This window comes from Zootoca vivipara, chromosome 8 (assembly GCF_965207765.1).
Source record: "Zootoca vivipara chromosome 8, rZooViv2.hap1.1, whole genome shotgun sequence".
Taxonomy (NCBI): Eukaryota; Metazoa; Chordata; class Lepidosauria; order Squamata; family Lacertidae; genus Zootoca; species Zootoca vivipara.
In genome coordinates, this window is record NC_142591.1 from 68915253 (window position 1) to 68929954 (window position 14702).

A 14702-nucleotide genomic window follows, 5' to 3' on the forward strand; every position below is an offset into this window, starting at 1 on the left:
CTTTTCCTCTGCCTTTATTTATTCTATTAAAGAGAATTTATATGCCTCTTAATCAGGCAAAACCTTTAAGCAGTTTGCATACATCAAAATTACTGATTAAAATCAGACGTTAAAAAACAAGCTTCCCTTTACAAATTCCAAAATGAAACCAGCAGTTCTAAAAAATATATGTTATAAAATAAAATTATGCATTGAAGTTCATGTCAGATTTACCATGTCTGGGTTGCCTTGCTTAAGCCAAATATATTTGTAGTACTGTAGGCGCTGAAAATGGTGCAGTGAAGGCACCTGTCTACGGTCAAGGAGCAAGGAGTTCCAAAGTGTAGCAGGTGTTGCCACACTGAAGGAGCTATTCCTTGCAAGTGCAGAGCAAACATGGCATGGCAGTTCCCATGAAGACCTTCACCTGATGTTCTAGAGCAGTGTTTCCCAACCAGTGTGCCTCCAGATGTTTTGGGACTACAACTCCCATCATCCCTAGCTAGCAAGACCAGTGGTCAGGAATGATGGGAGTTGTAGTCCCAAAACATCTGGAGGCACACTGGTTGAGAAACACTGTTCTAGAGGGTCCTCCAGCTCTCTGGAACAAATTTGGAGGAATGCAAGGCAAATAAAGTTGGCAAAAATTGCCTCTCCTCTTCTGTTAGTGACCCAAAAGGATACAACTGGAACCACCCCATGCCAAAAAGAGGGTTTTCAACACTCTGTTCATGCAGCTCTTGTTCTGCTTACATACGTACATTTATTAATGCATAATAAATTGCCATTCTACAGATATGTAACGGGTGCTGCCGAGAGTGTCGGTTTTCTTCTTCTGACTCTTTGCTGCCAGGGGAGCAATAACGATTAATTTTGTTGTTATTCCTGGATCGGGACACTCCACCAAGGTACAGAGCCATAATCTGCAGTTATTTCCTTTGCTGCGTCATTGTTTTTCTAAGAGGCTCAAAACTTTAGCCTTAGGCCATCTCCTGACTCCTGTGAGTCGTGCCGAACGTTAGCGTTGTGCATTTAACAGACCCAGAAAGGGGTGCGCTCAAGTTATAGTCAACAGCAGTCCAATCTGTGCACACAAGGCGTTGGGCTGTTCAGTGAAATGTTCAGTGCTGGCACAATCTGTGTACCTGAATTGTTCCAAGTCAACAAGTGTACACAACAAGTTCACACAAATGCTTGCACGTGCGTACAAGACAGCTTGTGTTCAGTGTAACCTGCAAACAAGCCTATTGTCCAGTAGTGGCTGGTACCCCTTGGGACTGGTGGGGCCAAAAATAGGGAAACCAACAATAACTGGAGCCAGATTAGCAGAGTCAACTAATTCTAGTTTTGTCCTTATTCTCTCCCTGCTGAGTTCTGTAAGTGGCAAAACACTTCAAGAGGAGGAAACTGTGCAGGCAGTGGATCGGTTGCAAGCCAGAAGGCAGGCAGGTAAGGGTTAACTGAGGACAGATGGACGTTAATGGTGCAATGCTACATTTACCCAAATGAAGAAGCCCCCACTGCTATTCTCCACCGTTCTCCATGGAACAACCAGGTTTGGCAGGACCACTAAAACCACATACATCTAGGCCTGGTAAAAAGATTTGCTCACAACCCACAGAAGGTTTGGCTCCATGCATGCTACTTCACCACAGGTGAAGAAGAGATAAAGAGGAAATGGAACCACTGCAAAGGAGACCACAGCCTGAATCATAATCATAATAATTTTATTATTTAGATCCCGCGCATCTGGCTGGGTTTGCCCACCCACTCTAGGCAGCTTATAGCATATCTAAAAACATAAAATATCAAGTGTTAAAAAACTCCCAAAACAGGGCTGCCTTCAGATGTCTTCTAAAAGTTGTGTACTGTAATTCTTTATCTCCTTGACATTTGAAGGGAGGGCATTCCTTAGGGAGGGCGCCACTACTGAGAAGGCCCTCTGCCTGGTTCCTGTAACTTCACTTCCCGCAGTGAGGGAACCAGCAGAAGACCCTCAGAAGACAACCTCAGTGTCTGGGCTGAGCAATGGGGGTGGAGGCGCTCCTTCAGGTATACTGGGCTGAGGCCATTTTGGGCTTTAAAGGTCAGCACCAACACTTTGAATTGTGCTCAGCAACTTACTGGGAGCCAGTAAAGATCCTTAAGGGCCGGTGTTATACGGCGGCCACTTCCAGTCGCCAGTCTAGCTGTCGCATTCAGGATTAGTTGTAGTTTTTGGGTCACCTTCAAAGGTAGCCCCACATAGAGCATTGCAGTAGTCCAAGCGGGAGATAACCAGAGCATGCACCACTCTGGCGAGACAGTCTGCGGGCAGGTAGGGTCTCAGCCTGCGTACCAGATGGAGCTGGTAGAGAGCCGCCCTGGACACAGAATTGACCTGCACCTCCATGGGCAGCTGTGAGTCCAAATTGACTCCCAGGCTGTGCACCCGGTCTTTCAGGGGCAAGGTTACCTCATTCAGGACTCAACCTCAATCAGTTACCCGCCATCCATCTACCACCCGCCTCCACTCCACAGGATCTTGACCCCCCTCACTGGTCAGGTAAAATTGGGTATTTTCCAGCCTAACCCCCCCTGATGATCTCCCAGCGACTTCATGCAGATGTTAAAAAGCATGGTGGAGAGGACAGAGCCCTGAGGCACCCCTTAAGTGAGAGCCCAGAGGGCCGAACACTCACCCCCCCCCCCAACACCATTTTCTGGACATGGCCCAGGAGGAAGGAGCAGAACCACTGCATAACAGTTCCCCCTCTAGACAGTCCAGAAGGATGTCATGGTCAATGGTATCAAAGGCAGCTGAGAGACCCAGCAAAACTAGGAAGCAACTTTTACCCTTGTCCCACTGGACTTCATCGACCAGCACAACCAAGACAGTTTTCAGTCCAACAATGAGGCCTGAATCTCAACTGGAGACGATCCAAATGGTTCACATCCTCCAGGCATGCCTGGAGTTGTTCCAGGTCACCTACAACAACCATACTCGCTAGAGCAATCAGTTTGTGTTAAACACAAACACACACACACAGGCATGCAAGTTGTCAGGTTGATAGAAGTTGTCCGGTTGACCACAGCCACTCCTTAAGTATCTTATGTATCCCCATGACAGGTCTGAGGCTTGGACTGAAATAATTTTTGACCGGGGGGCAGCCCTACAATGAGGCAGCGGCCTCAGGTGGTGAATGCTGAGGTGTGGGGAGTGGACAGAGCTGTGAGCACCATGGGGTCCACCCTGCAGCCCTTACACTAGCCTTCTGGCCTCAAGTACAGTGGACAATACTGTCATTTCACCACTATTGTGGTAAGAGTCAACTACCAGTCAAATTGGCTTTTGTTTGCGCCTTGGGAGAGGGCGCCATCTTTTCCTTTGCCTCAGGCAGCGAAACGTCTTGAGCCGGCCCTGCATTTTACTATGTCCAAGAAAGAGCCCATCTCTTTCAGACCTGCCATAGTGTTGGTTCAAACCTCCTGTGACACATGGACCAAAACCCGAAGAATCCCTGTTGCCTCGGAGACCATGTGGTGCTCTTCATATATATTAGGTAAAGGGTAAAGGTAAAGGGACCCCTGACCATTAGGTCCAGTCGTGACCGACTCTGGGGTTGTGCGCTCATCTCGCATTATTGGCCGAGGGAGCCGGCGTATAGCTTCCAGGTCATGTGGCCAGCATGACAAAGCCGCTTCTGGCAAACCAGAGCAGCACACGGAAACGCCGTTTACCTTCCCGCTATAGCAGTTCCTATTTATCTACTTGCATTTTGATGTGCTTTCAAACTGCTAGGTTGGCAGGAGCTGGGACCGAGCAACGGGAGCTCACCCCATCACAGGGATTCAAACCGCCGACCTTCTGATCAGCAAGCCCTAGGCTCAGTGGTTTAGCCCACAACGCCACCTGGGTCCCTCATATATATTACTGGACTCCAACTCCTTTCAGGCCTAGCCAGCATGGGTAACAATCAGGGATGAGGAGGAGCTGAAACAGTATCTCCTGGGTACCACGCTGGCTACCCCCACTTTAGAGGGTGATTAGTTTTCTTCCATCTGGCAAAAATAAATAAATAAATCCATGTATGCAACTTTAGAGATGAAATTACATGGCACACTGTAACCAGGGAAAAAACAACTTTTTAAACAGTCTCGCAAATTTGAGATGCCTAGCTCAGAGTTAGTGAAGAAAATTAGATTTGAAAATGCACTTTTTTTTCATAATTCTAGAGCTGCTGCGTTGAGCTGCGTGGCATTTGCAGTGTTGTGTTTGGCAAGAGTGGCACTTTTCGATCCATGTTAACATTTTCCCTAAGATACACAGGTTCAAGCACTTTTCTATTGCAAATGCGAAAATGTTCCAGAAATAAGAAAAGGTTGAAGATTTCTTCTGCTCAAAGATATTAAGAGTGCAAGCGTTTTACACCAAACTCGCCCAAGACCCCCCTCTGTAAAAAACCAGTAGGGGTTTTGAATGCAGCCAAAGCTATTTTTAAACTGCAAAAACAATGTCAGAGCAACAGACAAAAAATGTTCAGAGTCAGAAAGGGCATCCAACATCAGGGAAGAAGAATTTCATATTTATTTGTGTATTTTGAAAATGTATGAAAGATAGTAGCGCAGGGTCTTAATAACTTGCAGTATCATATTGGATAACACAGAAAAACACAGGAAAAACAGGACCACAGATATCAGAGCTAAAAGGACAAGATGGTGAGCTGGTTTGGACACATAATATTAAACCATAGTTAAGTGTTTGTGAATGAGCTGCAGTGGCCCATATGCTGGTGAATTCCCCCTTCAGGGTGACCATAAGGACGCTTTTGGAGGCTTCCACAGTTTTCGACTGCTTGCCATACCATCTGAATCCATACAAACTGTGGTTGATCTTAACTGTGGTTAGTAGAAACAAACCAACTTCAAGCCATGGTTTATGAAGCCACCCATTAATCATAGTTAAGGTCAATCACTGTTTACGGTTCAGCTGACTTTCTAAATGGCAGTTAATCTAAAACGAAAGCAGAACCTTCAATCTCCCCTTCGCAGCTGTGCCAGAGCTTGCTAAAGCTCATGTTCATGCTAAGTAGCAATGAAATGCAAAGTGGCAATTGACAAGTGGGAAAGAAAACCAGAATATTGAGCCTTGCATGACCCTCTTACAAGCTAGAGTGTCCAGTCAAGCTAGAGTGTCCCAGTGGAAGACTCCGAGACCAAGCAGATGAGAGAATGGAGGAAGAGTGGAAAAAAATTAGAGTTTATTTAGGGAATTATTTTTGAATATAAAAGAACTGAACGTCTAGGGGAATATTGTTGTTAAGGCATTAGGGAAGAAAGAAATGATTGCAAAATGAATTAAAATTAAAAGATTGAGGTAAGGATGGATGAAGCAAAAAATATGATGATAAACATTAGAAGTAATGAATAAGAAACTGTTAAAGATGGTTCTAAAAAAGAAAATCAGTTAGAGGAGATTTGGGGAAGTACAAGTGACAATGATTTAAAAGACTGAAATAAGTTGATATCTGTTTGATTGTTTTTTAATGTCTATTTTATATTTTGTATTTGTTAAATATGTGTTTGTTTTCTTTTTTTCCTTCTTTATGTATATTTTTTCTTAATATTCGTTTTATATATAAAATCAATAAAAAATATTTTAAAAAAATAGAGTGTCCCAGTGGCTGGAACCCTGAACAGGATCATTCCTGTTTGGAAGTGAGAATACAATGCAACATTGAGGGATAAATCCCACTTGCATGTCCTACCACTGAGCTTTGATTCCTCCTCACCAACACAACCGTTAAGAAGAAGCTAGAGAGGCATTAGCCAGAAGTACTTTGCAAGGAAGAGACAGTAACTGTGATCTCTCATCCAGCACTGTGGTCCAACACGCAGCGCAGTGAAAGTGAAGAGAATCACATCACCTGAGAGAATCTGTGGCCCTCAAGACTCCAGCTCACATCAGCCTCATCCAATGGTCGTGGATGATGCAAACTGAAGTCCAACAACATCTGGAGGTCCACCACTGAACTAGCTAAATCAGGAAAGCATGGTTAACTCCTTGCCATCTTCAAAGGTCCACCCAAACTTCATTGGCTGGGGTGTGTGTGTGGCCGCTCACACCAGAAGCTCATATTAGATAGCCAGGGCACCAATATTGCAGCTGCTGCTCAACAGGAGTCAGGTGACACAAACAGCAAATAGGATTACAGGTAAAGGGTTCAACACAGTGCATTACTATGCTTCAGTATAGCCTGACTCAACTACTGTCAGATCTTTCATTACTGCTTAAAGCAGTGGTGGCCAAACTTGGCCCTCCAGCTGTTTTGGGACTACAATTCCCATCATCCCTGGCCGCTGGTCCTGTTAGCTAGGGATGATGGAAGTTGTAGTCCAAAAACAGTTGGAGGGCCAAGTTTGGCCACCCCTGGCTTAAAGACGGAAAGGAACTTGAGGGCTGAGACAGCTGGAATGAAGGAAAAAATGAGTATAACAAATCAAATGATGGTGATGATGATGATGATGATGATTTCATTTACACCCTGGCCATCTGGCTGAATATTCCAAAATATGGAATATTCAGGAGGAAACAAAAGGGGTAAATAAGACAAAATCTTATTTAAATTAAAGTTCATTCATTTTATCTTAGGATACATGGTTTGATCCCACTATACTACTGATTATATTAGATTTAGGGACGAAACAGGAAAACACACAGAGAAATATTGAGGTGTATTATATTGCTTCATTTACAGAGCATAATGTTGCTGTTATTCTATTAGGTCACATTATTTGCATTTAAAAGACAAAACAATCAGTACAATTCCTAAAAATAAATAAAGGGTGGTACTTAACTATGTTTTACTCAGAGTAGACACATTGAAATTAATGGGCCTACCTTGATCATGCTTATTAGTTTCACTGAGTATACTCTGAGTAAGACATACCTGAATGGAGTCATGCAATTCACTCCCATGTCTCAAACATGATGGCCGGATTTGTGAGTATAAAAATCCAAGCAAAAAAAAATGAAAGGCACAAATACAGGATGGGAGACACCTGGCTTGAGAGCAGTACATGTGAAAAGGATCTAGGAGTCCTGGTAGACCACAAACTTGACATGAGTCAACAGTGTGATGCAGCAGCTAAAAAAGCCAATGCAATTCTGGGCTGCATCAATAGGAGTATAGCATCTAGATCTAGGGAAGTAATAGTACCACTGTATTCTGCTCTGGTCAGACCTCACCTGGAATACTGTGTCCAGTTCTGGGCACCACAGTTTAAGAAGGATACTGACAAGCTGGAACGTGTCCAGAGGAGGGCAACCAAAATGGTCAAAGGCCTGGAAACAATGCCTTATGAGGAACGGTTTAGGGAGCTGGGTATGTTTAGCCTGGAGAAGAGAAGGTTAAGGGGTGATATGATAGCCATGTTCAAATATATTAAAGGATGTCATATGGCGGAGGGAGAAAGGTTGTTTTCTGCTGCTCCAGAGAAGCGGACACGGAGCAATGGATTCAAACTACAAGAAAGAAGATTCCACCTAAACATTAGGAAGAACTTCCTGACAGTAAGAGCTGTTCGGCAGTGGAATTTGCTACCAAGGAGTGTGGTGGAGTCTCCTTTTTTGGAGGTTTTTAAGCAGAGGCTTGACAGGCATATGTCAAGAATGCTTTGATGGTGTCTCCTGCTTGGCAGGGGGTTGGACTGGATGGCCCTTGTGGTCTCTTCCAACTCTATGATTCTATGCAGTCTCGTACCCTAAGATTTCAAGAGAAGTTCTTCTCCAGAACATTTATCCAAAGGCAGTTTCATAGACATAAAAGAGTTTGTTTGCATATAATGCTAAACTGTGGCATAGCCAGCATTGTTCTGTGCACACAACTTAGAGAATTTGTATCCAAACTTATTCTGCTGCTATTTTGTGCTCTGAAACCAAAGCATGAAAACTTCCAAGAATTTCAATAGTTTTGTAAGAAGTTATCACGCAAACTAGGCAGAGCTTTACCTGGAGACTTTTGCATCAAAGAAAAAGGACTGGAGCTGGGTTGCAATAATAAATACACTTATAAGTACACTTAAGGCCCGCTGGAGACAATTGGATTTACTTCGGAGTCATGAACAAAGTTATCCGAGTTCAAGTCACAATGACCCGCATGGGGAATTGTGGAGAACTGCAGGACTATCTTGGAAGCGACAAAAGGTTATTTCAAGTTAAGCAAGAAGTTCCAAAAAGAGAATTTAATTCATCATGTCAAAGTGACATTTCAAAAAATGAGTGCATATTCAGCACCAGAACCAAGATAAATAAAACGGTAACATAAATCATGAGTTCAGAACACAAAATGGTGCAAGCTCCCATTGAAATTAAACAGGAGTTGCCCAACAGCAGAGCTCAAGGCACAGAAAAGATAGCAGGTGTATCTCTTCTGCTCAGAGAGATGGGAAGAACCAATGTGGTGTTTTTTTCCTGGGGGAACACACACCCCTAAACATTTTGTGAATCTGTCCATTTACTGTATTTATTTTTCCCAATTTGAACGATAAAATGGTGATTTTCTTGAGTCAAAATGAGAGTACCCCTAAACATTTTTTTAGAACAAAAGCACTGGGAAGAACAGATTCTGACCCCAAAAATATATGAACGCTTACAAACATTTGTAAGTGTACCAAGCAAGAAGTTTGTTTCAGATAATTAACCCCCCCCCCATCGGCAGGGCTGGGGAACCTGTGGCTCTTAGTGTTGCTGGACTCCAGTTCCCATCAGCCTCAGACAGCATGGCCGTGGTCAGGGATGATGGGAGTTGTAGTCCAACAACATTGGGACGGACACAGGTTTGTGACCTAAGGGAAGAAAGAAGAAGTTCCAATGGATAATAAATTTACAGACAATTGAGGCTTGCACTTGCAATTGCATGGGAACTCTAAGAAATGGGAGGGGAACCAATGCACTTTTGATATCAATGGTTCAAGACGGGACAGTTTTGAAAGGTTCAATGTACCAACTTGATTCGAAATGGCATCTGACAGTATCCAAACACCAGATTAAAAACTGCTCCTTGATCTCAGGAACCATCATGTAAAATGAGTGCCTGGCGTGCTCTGGTCCATGGGGTCACGAAGAGTCAGACACGACTAAACAACAACAAATCTTAGGAGGTGTCCAAAGCACAACGACTAGACAACTGGAGATTCTTTTAGGAAGGAATGCCTACAATGTATTGGGGTTGTCTACAAAAGTATCGTCTTATGTTCTCCACCCTCACCAATAACTTAGTTTTGAAATTACAGATTTTAAAAAAAGAAACATGAAAGAAAACTCACTTGAACATCTGTTCATGTCTGGGGCTCGCAGACCGTAGTACCCTGGCGGGCAGGAATTCAAGCATTCCCCATATTGCCTCATTCCTTCCCTTCGGAGAAAGAAGAACAACTTATGCTGACATCTGATGCATCCATTGTCCTTTGAGCAAGACAAACAGCCTTTGCAAATTGGATTTGGTCCATAGTTGGCTGTGGAATTAAAAAAAGAGAAGACGGCAACAGTATTAGAACCCAAAAATAAGCATGTGGCGATATTTATCTTCCCTTTAAAAGCCTACCTAGAGGAAAAACAACAACTGAAGGAGAGGGCAGGGAACTTCAGCAGACATGATAGCGAAGTGGGCACTTCCAATTTGCTTTGGAAGTGAAAGCTCCATTCACTTCCCGCCCCCCAATGCCATGTGGTATAGTTTAACAAGCCAAAAATTATTACTCTACATGCATAATACAGTTGGAGAGCAACTTAAGGGAAGTCAGTGGACAGTGGTGGGCTTCCTGTGTACAAATGGGAGCAGCAACAATAAGGATTGGGTTCAAAGGAGGAAAGTGGTTTTTACTTCAGCATAAGCCCAACTCTTCCCCCACTGCTGCATCTGCATCTAAATTTGAGGTCATTTAATCTGTTATAATATGGTGTAGCACTAAATTAATCTCTTGTTGCACATGCAGAATGCTGCTGAGCACAGGAAAGCACAAGTTTTAAACTCTACCATGCGCTCTTGTGCTAGTGGACAGAGAACAGTGGATTTAATCTGAAAATTGAAACTAAGAGAACATTCTTTCCATTTGTGATATTTTTAAAAGAATGTGTAATTAAAAAAAGAATTTAACTGTTCTTTTTTAGTTAGAAGATGGCCAAAAATAAAAATCTACACCTGTGAAACTAGCATTCCCCGTTGATTTCAATGGGGCGTAACTTAAGTCTGGATCCAACCCACTATTGCGTATTCAGGAGAGAAACAAGCAAAAAATGGAGGGCTGAAAGTGGCTCCACATGGAAGCAGATGAATTCCTGTAGGCCAGGTCTATCAATGGCTATTAGTCATGATGGCAATATGGAACTTCCATAACCAAAGGCGGATTGCCACTAAATACCAGTTGCCGGGGAGCTAAGAGCAGAAGAGGACTATGACTTTCCAACTACGGTATGTTTCTGGGCCATAAACATGCCAGTTTAGATCTTGTTTTTGAGAGTCTCCTACCACCAATTTCACTTCTATATCCCAACTTCTTGGTAGCCTTCCAAGAAATCTTTATCTTATGATGGGACTTTGGATCAGCCAGGGTCTTGAAAGGAGAATCCTTTAAGTCTTAAAAGTTTGAGATGTGCGCCAAGAAGACAACCAGATTAATCCACACAAGGTTTATTAAGTGAAATTCTAGCATAAATAGATCAGTGGAAATTAAAGCCGGAATTAGATAAGACTAATGAGCAAAGACAGAAGCTGCAAAAATAAAGGCTTATGGATTACTGGTTTTCTAATGCTTATTTAACAGCAGACCACATGTAGCTCTTCTGTGGCTCTCGCGCATTTTGAACATTACTTAATGCAGCTTGGAAAGAATTGCCTGTTAAGGGCCTGAAGACGAGACAACCGCTTGCTTAATGGGAATGTGCTGTGGCAGGATGAGGGAACCCAAGGCCTGGAGCTGAAATTGCAGTTCTCTGTAGCCAACCATAAAGACTCTCTGCAGACCTCTGTACTCTCCTTGAACATTTGGCCTGTCTTTCTCTTGCCCTATCTTCTCTTTGAGGGCCCCCCCCCCCAATCAAGCAGTATATAAATTCTATGAAATGAAATAAACAAATGTACACGTCTCTCTAACAGAGTGTACACTACTTTTTTTTTACATCTCTGAACTGTTCCACACAGGTACACACACTGTACACTTGTTGAATGTTGCATGTGAATATTCTTATGAGTGCACAGCTTAACTATTTGTGTACACAGAGACGGCACTCCTGTGGAACATAACGTGTGAATACCTCTAAGGAAGTGTCACTTTATAAAGAAGGAAGGGGGGAAATGGAGACTGTTTTGATTCCCAGGGGCTGATGGGTTTTAAAACCTTTCCTCCACGTCCCACCTTGTACCTATCTTCACTTAACACTTTCAACTGGGAACTTGAAGGACAACCCATTGCAAAAGAAAGACAGGCCAAATCAGTTTCCTGACAACAAACCCATTCTTAAAAAACCTTTCCTCTGTCCACATTTTTAAAACAATACTGTATTCACCCCATTATTCATGGCTATGAATAGCTCAGTTGGTAGAACATGGGTAAATAAGTACAGTGGTACCCCAGGTTGCAGACCCAATCCGTTCCGGGGTGCCGTTCGCACCCCAAAAAGTCTGCAACCCGAGTGGCGATAGAGCGCATGCGCGTAAGAGCGTTTTTGCACATGTGCAAAGCGAGTAGAACGCTTCTGCACACAGCACACAGAACGCTTCTGCGCATGCGCAAGAACCCAAAAGTACCGTAAACACTTCTGGGTTCGCCGCATTCTCAACCCGGAAAAACGCAACCCGCAGCGGATGCAACCTGAGGTATGACTGTAGTATGATTGTTCTTACAAGTATAAAATGTGTAACAAGTCATTGTGCTTCATATAAATGCATTCAAAATAATCACTATATTTGTCCATACACAATCTATGTCTAAAGCAATCTCTTTGTAGGTTGCAGGAGTAGTCAAGCCTTCTATCCATTGTTCAAAGGGAGGCATGGTATTATCTCCCCCCCTCCTTTTTATTCACTTTTCTTTTTCTATCATTACATACATCTCATATCAATAACATTTATATTACAGCACCTCTTCCCTCCCCTCCTGGGCTTCCCCCAACTTCCATTTCTGGTTTGTTTCCCCCTTATTACATATTGCTGTTTCCTAAAAATCCACTATATTATTTATCATTTTAAATCTTCTTTTTTAGTAAAGATGTGAATGTTTATTTAAATCCTGCCATCAAGTCAATATTCTTCCTTTGTTTCTGCAAGTATATTATAAATGGTTCCCACTCTTTTTCAAAGTCACTTTTGTCTTTTTCTCAAAGTCTGTCCGTCATTTCTGCATAGTTCATCAATTTCTCTTGCCATTGATCTTTAGTTGGTATTTCTCCAGTCTTCCACTTTTGTGCTATCAGAATTCTCCCCACCGTAGTAGCATACATAAATAGTGTCCTCTTCTCTTTTGGCAGATCTTGACCTAACAGGAAGGCTTCTGGTTGTTTAACAAATGTTATTTTCAACATTTTCTTCAATTCATTATATATCATTTCCCAATACAGTTTTACAATTTTGTAATTCCACCACATATGGTAAAAGGTACTTTCAGCCTCACACCTCCAACCCTCTTTATTTTCATTTTTATACATTTTTGCCAATTCAAACGGTGATATGTACCATCTATACATCATCTTCATGTAATTCTCTCTCAACAATATACAATCCGTAAATTTCAAATTTACTTTCCCCAATTTTATCCAATCTTCAAATTATATACTGTGGCCTAAATCTTGTGCCCATTTAATCATTACTTCTTCCTCTTTAGTTTCCCACTCCAATTTTTTTTTTAAAAAAAATCAAATTTTCTTCTATCACTTCCTTTTGGAATTTGGAAACCAAATATCAAAAACCTTTCTTATTGTCCTCTTTGAAGATATCCTTTAGCCGTCTATGGTGCAACCAACTTTGAAGATGTTCCTTTATTTCTTCATATTCTTTCAGTTTTAATTCTCCTTCTTGTTCTACCAATAAGTCTCTATATGTTGGGCATTCTCTCTTTTTTTCCCAATGATTTAAATGAATGCCTCAATAGGTGATAACCACCAAGGTGTCTTGGGTGCTAATAAATCTTTATACTTTCCCCACACTCTGAAGAGTGATCTCCTTATTATATGATTGTGAAACCATTATTATCTTTCCAATGAATCACTATCAGTCTTCCAGCAGAAGTAAGAGAGTCAAGAAAGAACAGGATGCTGAACTAGATAGACTTTTGGCCTGATCCAGCAGGGTTCTTATGTTCTTATAGTATCCTACAGGAAGGCATGGATATACAGGAGCACTCCTGCAGGGAGGTGAAGATCACACTGGGCCATTTGTTGCAGACAGCATGTGTGTTTCCTGAGGGAATCCTTGCACTTCTTGGATGGTTGGAAACACTTGGGTATAAGGCTTGTGCTTGTCAATGTCAGAGACATGTAAGTATTCAGCAGGAGGAGGAGGAGGAGGAGGAGGAGTTTGGATTTGATATCCCGCTTTATCACTAGCCGAAGGAGTCTCAAAGCGACTAACAATCTCCTTTCCCTTCCTCCCCCACAACAAACACTCTGTGGGGTGGGTGGGGCTGAGAGACTTCAAAGAAGTGTGACTAGCCCAAGGTCACCCAGCAGCTGCATGTGGAGGAGCGGAGACGCGAACCCGGTTCCCCAGACTACGCGTCTACCGCACTTAACCACTACACCACACTGGCTCTCTCAGAAATGCACTGGCTGTCGCTACAACTAAGTTTACACGAGTGCCTAGGGGAGACACACAAAGATATGTCTCCAAAGTACTGTATACTGTTCCAGATCAAGAGAAGTAATAGTATCACTCTATTCTGCCTTGGTCAGGCCAAACCTGGAATAGTGTCAAATTCTGGGCACCGCCATTTAAGAAGGATGTTGGAACATGTGCAGAAATGTATGCAGAGCTGGAACATGTGCAGAGGAGGGCAACCAAGACGATAAAGGGTCTAGAAACCAACCATTATGAGGAACTGAAGGAGCTGGGTATGTTTAGCCTGGAAAAGAGGAGACTGAGAGGAGATAGGATAGCCATCTTCAAAGACATCAAGGGCTGTAGCATGGAAGAGGAAGCATGCTTGTTTTCTCCTGCTCTGGAGGGTAAGACTTGAATCAATGGCTTCAAGTCACAAGAAGCATAGCTGCCAAGTTATCCCTTTTTTTAAGGGATTTTCCCTTATGCTGAATAGGCTTCCTCGCGAGAAAAGGGAAAACTTGGCAGCTATGACAAGAAGGGAGATTCCAACAAAACATTCAGAAAACCTTTCTGACAGTAAGAGCTGTTCGGCAGTGGAACAGACTCCCACAAGAGGTGATGGACTCTCCTTCTTTGAAGGTTTTTAAGCAGAGGTTAGATGGCCATCTGTCATGGATACGTTAGCTGGGATTCCTATATTGCAGGGGGTTGGAGTAGATAACCCTTGGGTCCCTTCCAACTCTAAGATTCTATGATTGTATAATTCTATATAAAGGTAAAGGGACCCCTGACCATTAGGTCCAGCCGTGACAGACTCTGTGGTTGCGCGCTCATTATTGGCCAAGGGAGCCAGCATACAACTTCCATGTCATGTGGCCAGCATGACAAAGCCGCTTCTGGCAAACCAGAGCAGCACACGGAAACGCCGTT

At 42.9% G+C, this 14702-nt stretch overlaps 1 protein-coding gene across 3 annotated transcripts in view; it reads right to left on the minus strand.

Moving 5' to 3' along the window:
- The window catches only part of RSPO2 (R-spondin 2), a 99077-nt gene that overhangs the window by 35750 nt on the left and 48625 nt on the right, over positions 1–14702 (minus strand). For all 3 annotated transcript variants that reach the window (XM_035125310.3, XM_088675834.1, XM_088675835.1), the window contains one exon: positions 9286–9474. In XM_035125310.3, the coding sequence (XP_034981201.3) occupies positions 9286–9474 (189 nt within the window). The remainder of the gene's footprint in view (positions 1–9285; positions 9475–14702) is intronic.